The sequence below is a fragment of the Aythya ferina genome, assembly GCF_964211825.1.
Source record: "Aythya ferina genome assembly, chromosome: 3".
NCBI lineage: Eukaryota > Metazoa > Chordata > Aves > Anseriformes > Anatidae > Aythya > Aythya ferina.
In genome coordinates, this window is record NC_140298.1 from 29377479 (window position 1) to 29391204 (window position 13726).

General features: G+C 41.5%; 1 protein-coding gene across 4 annotated transcripts in view; it reads right to left on the reverse strand.

Moving 5' to 3' along the window:
• Positions 1 to 1790: 1790 nt before the first annotated feature.
• Positions 1791 to 13726, reverse strand: part of SMYD3 (SET and MYND domain containing 3) — a 396214-nt gene continuing 384278 nt past the window's right edge. For all 4 annotated transcript variants that reach the window (XM_084512204.1, XM_084512205.1, XM_084512202.1 and 1 more), the window contains 2 exons: positions 9271 to 9379; positions 1791 to 2707 (listed from right to left, as the gene is read on the reverse strand). In XM_084512204.1, coding sequence (XP_084368330.1) covers positions 2606 to 2707; positions 9271 to 9379 — 211 coding nt within the window. In that variant the 3' untranslated portion in view covers positions 1791 to 2605. The remainder of the gene's footprint in view (positions 2708 to 9270; positions 9380 to 13726) is intronic.

The window sequence follows — 13726 nt, forward strand, 5'->3', positions numbered from 1 at the left end:
GACCCAACCAAGCAGTGAATTTCTGTGGGGATTATTGCACATCTTGGGTGGCTGATACGGCTTGGCCTCTGGCCTCAAGCCATGCCTCGTACTCCAGAAAGGCGCTGCATTTCATAGGTTATTGCTTGCATATTACTGCCGGGCAAGTGAACGCTCCATACGGTGGAACAAATTCAAACGCCTTGAAAGGAGATATCTTCCTCAGCGCTGGCACTCATGTACTGGGGCTGTAAATTATGCCCAGAGTGTTCATTTTCTTTTTAAATGTGCTCCCATCTCATAATAATTAATGGTGTCAAGTTACCGGTGTGAAAAAAGCCTGACTTTACAACAACTATGGATTAATGAAATAACAGTCATGGCTGGAGTAGCAGCAATAAATTGTTAGAGAGGAGCGACACACCTGAAGCGATACTTTCAGAGGCCTTAAATTATTTAGGTTTCGACGTTCCTCATAAATATTTGGCTGTTGTTAACATTTGTTTCTGTGTTAAAAGTGGAAGTCAGCAGCTCTGGCAATAACAATCCTCTTGCTGAGGAGTGTGGGGAAATGGAGCACATGCTTTCCAAGAAAGGCTTCTCTTCCCCAAGGATGATCTCCTAGCTCATCACATCTCTGAAGGTCTTAGAGCCCCACCACACAGCCATGTCCTAACACCCCTGCCTGCTAGGTGGGAGGGAGAGGAGGGCAGGTATGGAAAAGAGGGAAGAAGGAACATGGTTGGCCTGGCAATCATGAAACTGAATTTGCTTAGAAAAACTGTTAACCACTGTGTTGCACTGCTCACTTGCTAGAGCCCCAGGCTCCAGCCTGTTGCCTGCCCTGAGTGAGGAGGAGGTGACCATACCTGGCTGCAGTCACCAGGGTGAGCATTTCCCTGGCTGGAAAGAAACTCCTAGCTAGTGTTGAACTACAGGATTAAGTAGCCCAAATCTCTATGCTCTGGAGTCCAAAATACTCTTTGGGGGACTGGAAGCAGTAAGTCCAAACACTGCAGGCTCAGAAATGTCTAAAAACCACAGCACCATCTTCCTGGGTACACGCTCAGTGCACTTTGCTGTGTGAAAGCAAAGCTGGCACCTCACTTCTGTTTCAGTTCCTTACTGAGAGGGTAGGTGCTGGAGGCCCAGGGGTATCTCCGGGCACTAGCAGAAGGTTTGACTTCAGCCCTAAAGTGATTCAAAGGGGCTTCCAGAGCCTAGTCACCTTTTAAACCAGGTTATTCTAATTGTTTCTTGAATGCTTTCTTAAATTGAGACACCTAGTGGCAAGTATAATTTCACCTAAAAAATCCAAGAGGTAGTTTAAGCATGGTCCTGTTGACAGCGTTCCTGTATTTCTTTTGGCTTTTTAGTAACTAAGTAGTTTCTCCAATTTTACTTTCATTAAAAAAAAAAAAAAAAAAAAAAAAAAAAAAAAAAAGCTGGAATTCCTTTTATGTGGACAGATTATCAGCAGGCCTGTCACTGAACTTCTAACCCATACTACCCAACCTACTTTTTGCACTGCCCCTGATACCCAACCTCTGATTTTGAGGAAGCTTCACAAAAAACTTGCACCTGCAAACAAAGGTTTGAGCTCATAGGTCCAAGTCTCTCTTTTTAACACTTACGGATTGAGAACTTGTTGAAGCAGTCAAAATGGTGAGACATCAGGATAAACAATTTCTGCATAGATACATATTTGATTAAATTTTTTGTTTCATCCATTTTAATATCCACTATTATAACATATAAAAGGCAAGAAAAAGAGGAACAGAACTCAAAAGTTAAAATGCAAGGGAAGAAAATCTCATTTAGAACACTGGAAGTCTTTTATTTAATGTCAAATAGTATTGGATCAGGCTTTTGGAAAACACACCAAATGGTAAGTCAAAGGGAAAAATATGCTCTCTCTACATAGAATATTTCTGAGACTAGATCTTCAATTGCTGGCATAAACTGGCACAAAAAACTGGCTGCTGATGTCAATGGAATTACATTATTTTGTAACAAGCTAAGACTGTATGCATTTCCCAGCATTTGTTATCAATTAAATCGGGTGTTTTAAATTGATAATCAAGTATTATCATCTAAATTAGGAAAAAAAAAAATCCAAAGGGTGTTCTGATAAACATACATAAAACAGCTGGTAAGGTGAGACTTTGTGATCATTCCAGAGATAACGGGACGGATACAGAAATCAATACCTAAAACACATGGGAGAAGCTGGGTCAAGTATCATTGAGTTACAATTCAAGTCTCAATTCTTCCTACATTCAGTGGTATTTGGACTGAAGATTCTGGTAATTAAATAAAAATGAAGAAAATTGTTCCTTGCTATATGTTTAAGTCTGTATTTTTATCACCAGCATCTTTAAGATCAAATACTAAGGCTTACCCACTACCATTTTGCCTTGTAGAAATTAGAAACTTTCTGAAAATAGCACATATTCCTCCAACCATTAACTCAATTCAGAAGATACAGCAAAACCAACAAATTTTTGTAATCAAAGTAGGGCCTGATGAAAAGACAACAAAATCATTGAGAAACTTCCTAATGTAATAAAAAACATCTGATTTCCTTTCTCCTTGAATATTTTGTTTTCCAGACCGGATAATTTCTTCATTGTATTTTCATGATGGCCTCACACTGCTCCTTTAAGTCCATCAAGGTTTGCATCAGCCTGTGATCTGTCCCATGGGTCACCTTCATAATATTATAGGCCTGGAGAAGAGAGCAGAAAGGGACACATTAGTCATTGCGCAGGACATCTGAAAGGGTTGGTAACTGCAGTAGGGCATGGATTTCAGTGCCAACTCTCAAGATGGGGGCTTTAAAGCATGGCATAGTAGAAATCAGAGTGAAGTATCCCAAAGCATGTAACAATTTGTCTCTGACAAAGGAGGAGGTACTGACACATTATTCTTAGATGTTAAAACATTAAAGTCCCCTAATGTGTTGCACAGAGGGATGTTTGGCGTAATAGAGGGAGATGCTTTTGCACTGAGGCATGAAGGCAATTTTAAGATTGATCAACTACAACACCCAAGGTTTTTATACATTATTTAAAAGATGACTGCGATATTTATGCTGTTAATAGCCTCAAAGTCCTTGAAATATAAATGGATTAATGCTTAACAAATAGAATTAAGTGCTCTGACTATATAAGGAGAAACTATACATAGCATCAAACAAATATGTAAATTAATAGTTTCACTCAAAAAAGGCACGTGTGAGGAATGGTTCTTTGCTCCATTTCCCATAGATTATTTTCTCTCTGTGTTGGTCATCTTACATTGCTAGCCCAATTTATGCTTGCTCATATTGTCTGTTGTATTGCTGATTCCCTGCCACAGATATGTCTGACATACTCCTTGCCCAGCTCATGTTTCAATCACCGTTTCTCATACGACATTTCGGCTTCTTCATTCTTTTAAATTCTTCATGGAAGAAGGGAAGTACCAGGTGGAAACAGACTCAGCACTTATAAGGAAAGAACAAGGGAGCTCCAAGTGCACTGATAGAAGAAAAAACATCAGAGATTTTTCTTCATCACAAGCTGAGGAATCATCAAAAAGTAAATGCAGCCTGGGCTTGAATAAGTTCCTGGTCCAGTCGGCTGATAAAATTCAGCTAAATCAGCTTTAGATTACAAGAAAAATTATCTTTTTGGAAATATATCAAGGAAGGGACCTCATTTAAATTCAAAGATAAAAATAAATATAAAGATTCTTTGGTAGAATGAATCAAATTCTACTTCCAACTTCTAGAAACAGGCAAGCATATGGAAATTCTGGCATAATTTATTTTTGCTTCCAATTAGCTAACTTTTTAGAGTAAGAGGAAGGAAGCAAAGGACCGAAAGAACAAGTTGAATTATCAGTCAAAACAAATCAGAGTAAGCAAGGAACTCTACAAAGAATCAGATGTTCTGAGCTACCACAGTGCCTTCCTACTACTAAATGGTAAAATACTCAGTTATACAGAACAATGGAAATTCTTTCATTTCACTAGAAATGCCTAAGAAATGTGAAATAAAATCAGAAATCCTCGTTTTTGCGTATATCTATTTTAGGAGAAATACAAATCTGTTCATGTTTTTGCAAAACATTTGCAAGGAAGTCATAATTATATTCCCTGAAAATACTCACTAAGCTGTTCTTAGTCTTCTGTTTTTCCTAATTTAACGTGAGGGGAAAATGTTGTGAAGAACAGATCACGAAAGTACTTCAACATAGTTGAGCATGAAGTGTTAAGCTGTATGAGAGCTTTTTTAATATAAATAACTGAAGAGGTAGCGTACAAGGCAAGAATAAGAGCCAGTCCTTACTTGGCAGAGACAGTGGAGTGGAGAAATATGAACATGGGCACAGTGTAGGAATCCCTGGATGGTGCAGAGCAGCATAGCTGCAGGTGGGATCCCAGGCATGTTGCTGTGCAGCACAGAGCAGCTGTGCTCAGGCTAAGCATGGTCAGGATGACTCCAGGGCAAAAGGGTGATGGGGACTGGCCATAGATATAGACACGTTTGGTGTGTGGTGTTTACATGATCTGTCCAAGAAAGCTGATGGATTTATTGGGAAAGACCTGTGTTAACAAGCTGTGCATTTGGGCTGGATCATAGTCCCAGGGCAGCTGACCCTGATCTTTAGCCCACCTACAGGACACAGGTCAGGCAAGTAGTGATGGCCATCAACACCCTGATGTTACAGATGTCCGTGAGGATATATATCTGATAAAAGGCAAAATTCCCTAATATCGTACCTAACCTTGAGATACCATTACCGTGGCTGACTTCTCTCTCACCTGCAACATTTCTTTTCCATTTCGTCTCTGTCCTCAGTACGGCAGATAAATGCACCCAGTCTTTATCCTTTTGTCTCCTTCAGGGAGAAAATCATTCTCATGCAATGTTCTGTCTTACACAGTGCACTACAAGTCAGAACCAGGCTGTATTGAAGGTAGAATAGCAATGACTTCCCTAATTCTCAGGTTATGCTGACATGAAGTTACAGAGCTATTTTTGTAAAGATCAGAGAAAAACCGGGGATAATTTCACCTCCAAAGCAAGGATTTTTTAACTGGTGATATATGAAAAATATGGAGGAATATGCCAACTCTCTGAGCCCTTCCCCCCCCCCCCCCCTTTTCTTTTATATCTTATAGTTAACCAGCAGAGCCAAGGCGGATCAGAGTCTTGTGATGTGTGTGGTCCTCCTCTCAGACAAAAGAAGAAATCTAATTATGAAACACTACAGTAATCGCAAGACAGCAGCTCAGGCCAGAGTGTCACCAACCACACGCTGTATCCCTGAAGAATATAAAACCCATTAGATCAGAGGTACAGCAGTTGTTCCATGAATGCAAATGAAAGGCAGCGCAGCTCTGGGCGCCCCTCTTGCCTCAGTCCCCACCAGCCATCACTCAAGCAAGCCCATGGGCACAGGCTGCCACCACCACCACTACCACTGGGACTCACTTCAAGGAGGCAAGGGTGAAAAACCAGGTCCAAGTCTTCCCCTGTACACCCTGCCTGTCCTCGCACAGTTTGGTTGCACTGAGGTTACGGTCAACCAAAGAGAGGAGTCTGCAGTGCTGTGAAGGTAATGATGACCCCTACCAAATATTTAGGGCACCGAATGTGCACAGGGACAAACCACAGATACTCACCAGGGGATTCCCACGAGCTCCAGAAATGCAGACCCGTCCTGGGCTCGTGCGCGAGCACTGTTTCCAGGTCGAGAAGCTTTACCCATCCCCAGACAGCCTGTTGCAACTGTCATTACTGCCACTTTTACAGTCATCCAAGGCTCTTTAAATTAGTTTTGTCAGACCAGGCTCCAGCTCTGGTGTTTTGCTGACAAAGGCTTTCCTGATCTATAATTCCATTTGTTCTCCCAGCATTACATTTTTTCATATATATATATATAAATGTAAAAATAATAGGTTGGCTGTACAATAAACCAAAGGCTACCTTTAGGTTTTACTCCAGAAGTAGATTACTGCCTCTCTGTAATACTTCTGTTTCCAAGACCTGGCAAATTAGGTTCTGCAGGGGATAATATATTTTTAAAAGGTGATTTCATTTTAATGGGTAACACAAGGCCCCTCACATTATTTAAGCCTTCTTTCGGGGTGCAGGTGAGAGAGCTAAAACCAAAGGGTGATAAGAGTAGGGCAGCGTGGTTGTGATTCACTTTCAGGTGACGCAGGGTGCAGAAATACGGGCTGGGCTGCACGGCTGTGTGTGAAGATCTACGGGTGCAAACACACTGCAGGGCTGCTGCAGAGCCACTGTCAATCCACAGCAGCTCTGAGGCTGTGCTTGATTAAACAGGATTTATATGAGTGAGGTGAATTTCACTCAGATCCCAATTCCTCTGCACCTTCCCCATCCTTCTCCTTAATGCCAGGCTGAAATTAGTCTGACGAGAGCTCCAACAGGGTGCTATTCAGTGTCAGAGTGTATTAAGAAGAGTAATGAAGCAGAGAAGGCAATCGAGTTTCTGCTCTGAGCATGTGGCATGCTCTGTTGACACATCTAATCACAGAGGGCCAAACTGTGTTCTGATATAACTCCAGGACATTATCTGAGTTATATTAGGAATCACATCCTTTACTCGCAACAAACTGGGAATTACATGGCTCTAATTTGCTCCTGTGTAGACAGCGATGAAGGAGTCAGCTTCAGATCCTGTTCGAAGAAGCACTGCATCCCATGCATGCAAGTTGGGGAAGTAGGGAAAGTAGGATGACAAGAAGCTTTTCTGTCTGCTTAACTGTTCTCGCAGAGAGTGAGAGGCGAGTCTCTCCCTGTACGACACATTTGGTTAAAAAGGTGGAGACTGAATAGGGAGTAGACAAAGCTGCAATAGGATTGGTTTATCAATGGTTCTGCATCCCAGCTACAAAGCACTTACTGTGTCCTTTTGGACCACTAATGTCTTGGAGAGCATGGTTAGAGATGCACAGAGGTATGGCATAAAACAGTAAACAGCATGTGCTCCTTTTTAAGGGACAGAGGAGATAAATCTTGAAAAAATGGTTTCTGTGTTAGGTATTGGTCTGCACTCAAAGAATAATACAGTAACAATCTGGCCTGCAATGGGCTACTGCACTAAACACATACAAAAACCCATCACAACTTCTGCCCTCACCAATGAACAGCATTCAGATGGCTCTAGGGGAATTAACTCCAGTTTCGTTTAATGCAATATCATATTAGAAATGCAATTAGAAGCACGCCTGTTGATGTATTGCAGCAATATCAATGAAAACATAAACTCCTCTGACTGGGGGCTCACTCCATTTGCTAAAAGGGAAGGTCCAAATGTTTGGAAATCATAAATATTACAGGGGAAATGGCAGAGCAGATTACCTGGCACATGGCAGATATATGGCTTACTTCTGAATAATGAATGGGAAATAGAATTGATTATGCTCCCATCAACTTCTTAATGATCAGAATTGGCCACAATTTAAGTTAAATATATCAAGTGAAGATTTAAGTTACTAAGATTTGGTAAGAAAGGTGCCGTATCAAATACTGATTTATTATTTAAAGAGGTGAAAATGATCAGTTATTCACTTTGCATATGTAATCAGATGTTAAAACCTAACAGATAGGGTGGTTCAGAAAAGCAAGTACAAAACAGTAAATTATCTGTTGTGTTGTGACTGCTATTTAAAGGGGATCCAGACAGGAGTAAAAAACACTTCCTCCCCATCCCCAGCACAGACTCCCATCCCCTTCTATCCCAAGCAGCTGCCCCTCTGCAACACAGCTAGCACTTCATACAATATGGACATTAAACAAAGGGGACAAAACAGCCGACTTCTGCACTGGAGAGGACTGTGCAGGAACAAAAAAACAAAAACCACTCCTGCTTAATTAGCGCTAAGAAAATATATGGTGTAAATGGAGAAGCAGAGAATCCTATCAATGCCTACCAGAAATTGCAGGCCCGTGTAATTACAGCTATTTTGTTCTCAACTCTGTGAATGGGGCATAAGCCATCAATTTCTGGCATCTAATTTCAGACATTCACGTAGAAGAGAGGAGAGGAGCAAGTGCTGAAAACTTTCCCAAGGTTGTGCTAGAAGCTCTTCAGTCCCTCTGTCCTGCAATTTCCCCATTTGGAAATGGAGACGACAGGATTTCTCCAGTGGGATGTCTTAAGGATAAACGCACTGCTAACATGTGAAATACCCTGTCCTGAAGACAACACAAGCTGTGCAAGGCCTGAAGTGACAGTATTGTGACAAGTTCCTTGCAGAGGGCAAACTGCAAATGGCTATCTGCAGTACTGAGAAAAAGTTGAGGAGACTGCATCAGGCACTGGAGGTGGGCAGGGAGACAAGTGGGGGAACCTCACAGAGTTTGTGGTGTCTTCAGGCCAGCTTCAACAAAGTACAATCAACAATACACGTGAATGAGCCTGAGACCTCTCTGAGGGGGACCTGAGGCAGCACATCTTCCAGTGGGAGAAAAATACCCCAACAGTGGCTTAGGATTCGAGACATGAAGCAAGTGAGAGCCTATGTCCTGAAAACATTGCTCATGGAAGGGGATTCTTCAGTATATTTAAGGTTGTAGTCCCAAGCCAGATAGTAAAAGCAATATAACAGCAGGACAAATAAGAGCCCGGGGTAGGAGGAAATGAATATAAAACTCATTAAACCTGAACAATAAGTTCAGGTACAACAGGGACAGCTTAAAACTGAAAAGTAACCAGCAAAGCACCAGCTGCAAAAACAGATTGAATGGAAAGATGGTGAGTGACACAGAAACAGGGGGGATCGAGAAGCACGCCTGTTGATTGTGTAGCTCACAATAAAATACAAGCATGAAAAGGCAAAGTTCTTCTATCCAAAATCACAAATACCTAAGGAGGTACTATAAGGAGGGTAGAAACCGCAGCTCCGCACCTGTTTTTGTACTTCTAGTGCTCCCAGAATCCCTTTGCTATGGTAATAAGGAGAGTAGAAGGCAATAAGATAGTTTTATCTCTTCAGATCTAACAGCAATTTTTCATTCAGGCACTTCTGAGCTATCAAACTGCAATTAGCATTGACTGATACTGAAGGAAGGCAGTGCCTGAAACTCTGCGCAACAGTGACCCATCATCACATTCAGCTGCAGCCTGGGGAAACAGCACTGACGACGGAAAAAGTGGTGAGGAATATGCAAAGGCACAAGGTACAGTCAGAGGAGAAGGGGAGGGAATACATGGCTGGTTCGGGGCTAGCGAGAGCTGGGGGAGGACGTAGCATTTCACAACACTGACCTGTTTCAAAGTCTCCAGTGCTTGAGGAAACATGTCTTGACTGTACTGCAGTTTGCCCACTCGCATCAGCTGGACAGCCCTCAGCGGATGGAAGCCAGGATAATACAGTCTACAGAGAAAAAAGGAGGAAAATGTGTCACTGTGTCAGCTCTCACCTTCACAGTCACTGCCTCTGTGGAGAGCTATTAGGGTGGGACCACAGAGTCATTGTGAATGTTAATAAGGTACTCAGAGAAAATTAGCTACACTACTGAGAAGCATGAAATACTGAGGGGAATTAGCAAATTATTACTCTCCATCTCAAAGGAATGCCTTTAACATTATCCTGTTAGAAAGTGACGGGAGTGGGATTATTTCATTTGCTACTGTTGGGTAACACAATAGAATTTACTGTACTTAGTGTTGCAAACAGAGGTTGTTCACAATCCCAGGTCCCTGAAGAGCTATAATTGTAAAGGGAAGCTTCAGAAGGAAACTACCTCTTGGATCCTGCAGGATGAAGGAGAGGGGCAGCACAGAAAGCAGGTACATACATCAAGGCCACCATTTCTGAAGGTTTGCTAGCTGCTCCCTGGTGCAGAAAAGAACTGGTAATGCATGTTCAAGGAAACATCTCAGACTGGGCTCATGCATCTAGACATGGTATCTGCTACTGTGAGGAGAATCTCCTCACTTCCACAATCAGAAGTTTTCCATCAATCTTACTGGAGTTACTTCGGAAACACATATATAAAGATATAACTATGCTCTCTCTCTCTTTTTTTTTTTTTTTCCCTAGGAAGTAGATGGAGGGTGACATCATCATTAATTTCCTTCAAGATGCTCGTGAAATGTCATAAATCTCAAATGAAGATGTGTAAATGTCATGGAAAATGTTTTCACACCCAACCTCCCCTTTTTCTGCTGATCCCCCAGTTTCAGTGAAGATGTACAGAAACACATGGGAAGCATGCCTGGTTTGCTTGCCTCTCAGGACCTTTATCCATCAAGTTCTCTCACGAAGTAACAGAAACAAACTCCTTAATGTGAAGAATCCATCCTGAGTTGACATGAGCACCACCTGTTCATACTACAAAAACTACAAGACGTGCACAGTGGCATTCTCAAACCTGTTGTAGGTTGCAATCCAAAAAGGCTGAGAGCCAATAGACTAGAGAGAAGAAAAATGATAGTTCTTGTCTCAGTCCAAACTGACACTTAGGAACTTTAAAGATCCAGTTAAACAAACACTGGAAAAATATCAGTAGATTTTTTTTTTTTCTGATTATTATATCAATTAACATGGTGCTATCTGCTAATAGTTAAGCAAGGAGGAAACACAACTAAGTCAGAGATTTTGTTGTGAATTAGTGAACAGTCATATAAATTGCTGAGATAACATGGCACAAATGGGAGTAGTGATGCCATGCACAACTTTGTAAAATTTGCAAAACAGCAATGCCCAGATGGTTGCAAACTTCTGCCTTCACCTGTGACTGCTGCAATGGATGGAGCATGAAGGTCATTCCCTCTCTTTCTGGGCTACTGGAATGCCAGGATGCCTGGGTCAAATATCACAGCCATGGGAGCAGGAGCCAGAGAGGCAGACTTTTGCATGAGATTAACTTTTTGCAGTACTCACTAGACTGTTTGTGCTACGCCATGACAGTTCTGATTCGCCTCTCTATTCCTTCATGGCAAACCTCAACTTTTCATCCTTTCAACCATCTTTTTAATATTTCTCCTTTCCCTCTCCTTCCTGAATAACCAGCCCTGTCTGAAATACTAACACCAACTGGGTCCTGCCTTGCCAGAAGCCACCATGGGGGTGGCAGCTCACAAGGACAAATTCAGGCTGTGCTTCGGTCTGGCAACGTGGGGCTTGCTAAACTTCACACAGGTCCATCAGAATGCAGAGTCTGCCCCTGAATGCAAACGGGTCTCTTTCTATAGAGCATACGTTCACTTGAAGTCAATAAAGACTTAGCATTGTTTGGTATATGCAATGCCAGAACAAACAGGAGGCAATTTAACAATGTCAGGGACTCAGCCCAGACTACCATCCATAAACCAAAGCAACTGAAAATTTAAGATGACGACACAGAAGGAGTAAGTGTGAAACAAAGAGCCTTGAGTTCATAAATATTTACAAAGCTGTTTTACTGTGCTGATTTATGTTCTGATCTTATGCATGTATATAGTTACATTTGCAAGCCTTAAAATTGACATTTGAAACAACTATTTATTATCATATTCTGAAATAAATCTATTAAACACCTTTTTGTGAAAGCGCGTCCATTGAGTGAGTTTATAAGAGAAATCCAGGCAGCTTGCAGCTCTTCTGAGAGATGCGTAAGCAGGCAGAATGCTGCTGGCTTCTTCCAGGCATCCCTAGGATTCAGTATTATGAAAATCTGGTGTAGCAAAAAGAGCTAAGAAGCAGTGTCAGGTATTTGTGAGCCTATCTGCTATCCCCATGCATTGCTCTGAACAAAACAAATGGATAATTTTAAGACTAAGGAAGGCATTTACCAGCCAGGGAACTAGCACCTAAAGACTGTCAACAAGAGAATAACACAACTACAGAGAAATACATGCTGTAAAACACAGAACAGCTCGGGAAGAATAGGATTTCAATCTGAAAAGGATTTTATGAGATTTACCAAGGCCTGAGGGACAGGAAAGGGAACAGTATCACACTAAAAGCTGAAATAAAGAAAGATGGTTCTGTGGAGTGATGTTTCCTGCTCCTTGGCACTGGTCAATGCCCATCAGTCCACTTGCAAAGAGAGATTAAACAAAATACAATAACTAACAAGTAAAATGCACTGTAAACAAGAAAACTAGAGGAGGATGAAAAAGATCTTTACATTTTGTATCACAGCCTCCACAGCACAGTTTTTTTCCAGTATATGACTAACATCATCCATGCCAGCCTGTTCCTCTGCCTGTCAGCTGGTCCCCCCCCATGTGGCGTGATGTGCAGACAACACAGGAGTGCCTCTCGTTGCTTCCTGCAGGTTAAAGGGTGTTAATCGGGACCAGTCCCTGGACAGTCCCCTGTGGTACCCACTGTTACTGGCATCCAAACAAGCAACAGCATGTCAGCCATGGCCCTCTGACCCCCACATCCAACCAGATTTTTACCTGTCAAACTGTCTACTCATCTGAACTGTGATATCCTAACTTGGGTGGTAACTCCCTGATCCTCTCCACCTTTCAAAGAGGACAACAAGAAAGCTGGCCAGCTCTCAACACCTTTGTTAGAGATCCAATGTGTTTGTACAGGTCACACTCTCAGGTAATCCTCTTGACTCAGCCCTCTCTCTGGGTTGTGCCTGGAGCACTGCATAGGTGAAGAGTGAGGCAAAGAAAGCACTGTCTAGTTCATTATTCAAAACCGCAATTGAAAGCTATTTCCCAGTCTCCAGGTAGCTTGCTTCAGTGTTTCACTGTTCCAGGAATCAGCAATTCCTGCATTTCATTCACAAAATACACGGATACCAATTTTCAGTAAGCAAAGATACGGCCAATACTTGGTAAAGCAATAGTTGTTTCTAATATACCATGAAATTGATAGCTCCTATTTGCAGCTCAGCCCCAAGGTTTGCCTTGATGACCCCCCATGCAATTACTGTTCATATACTTTACAAAGAAAAAAATCCTTCCATAAATCTCTTCAAGAAATCCTTTGTGTTCTTGTATATAGAACAACGTAAAAAAGAAAAACACTTTTGACTAATTTTAGCTAAATCCTTCTACTTTTTAATACTGCAGTTCCTCTAATTACACTCAAATTATCTCTCATTACAGGGTAAACAATCAGCAACTTTTGTGTTCTGTTGTGAGCTAACGGCTACTATCAAAAAGGATATGCAAAATCACTTTATTTTCTGATGCCTCATGTTTTAAAATAAATAGATGCCTTCCATTTCCTGTAAATCTGTCTGCAGGGTTAACATTTACACCTTTGTCTTCAGCCTGATGTAATTAGAAGCAGGCAGGATTTATAAAACCTGAAATAAGGGTTTAGAATGGAAATGTTACCAGGCTCTTTAATATGGTGACATGTAAAAAGTGATGCTATACATGACTGTAAATTGGTTTGCAGTATCTTTTCATGCAAGTAAATATGACAGCATAAAAGACATAAAGCAGTTTTAGGAGCCACAGCAACAGAGAAGGAATTAAGAGCAGGCTCCTGGGCTTCAGGAAAGGGGTGAGCAGAATGCAAAGAGGACAGCATCAGTCTCCTGACAGAAATGTACTAGCTACAGTGGGTGGAAATGTTCACCACAAATACAGCGCAGCCTTGTTTTCTTTTTTTGATGTGTTCTTGATTTCTGAACTACTCAGTATTTGAGTACATTCATTAAAGCTTTTCACTGAACTGCAGCAAGGGATTATTTTTATGCTGTCCAGTGATTTTTATTTTTTCATTATTTAGTGATGTAAGACTGGTCATTCATAATTCACA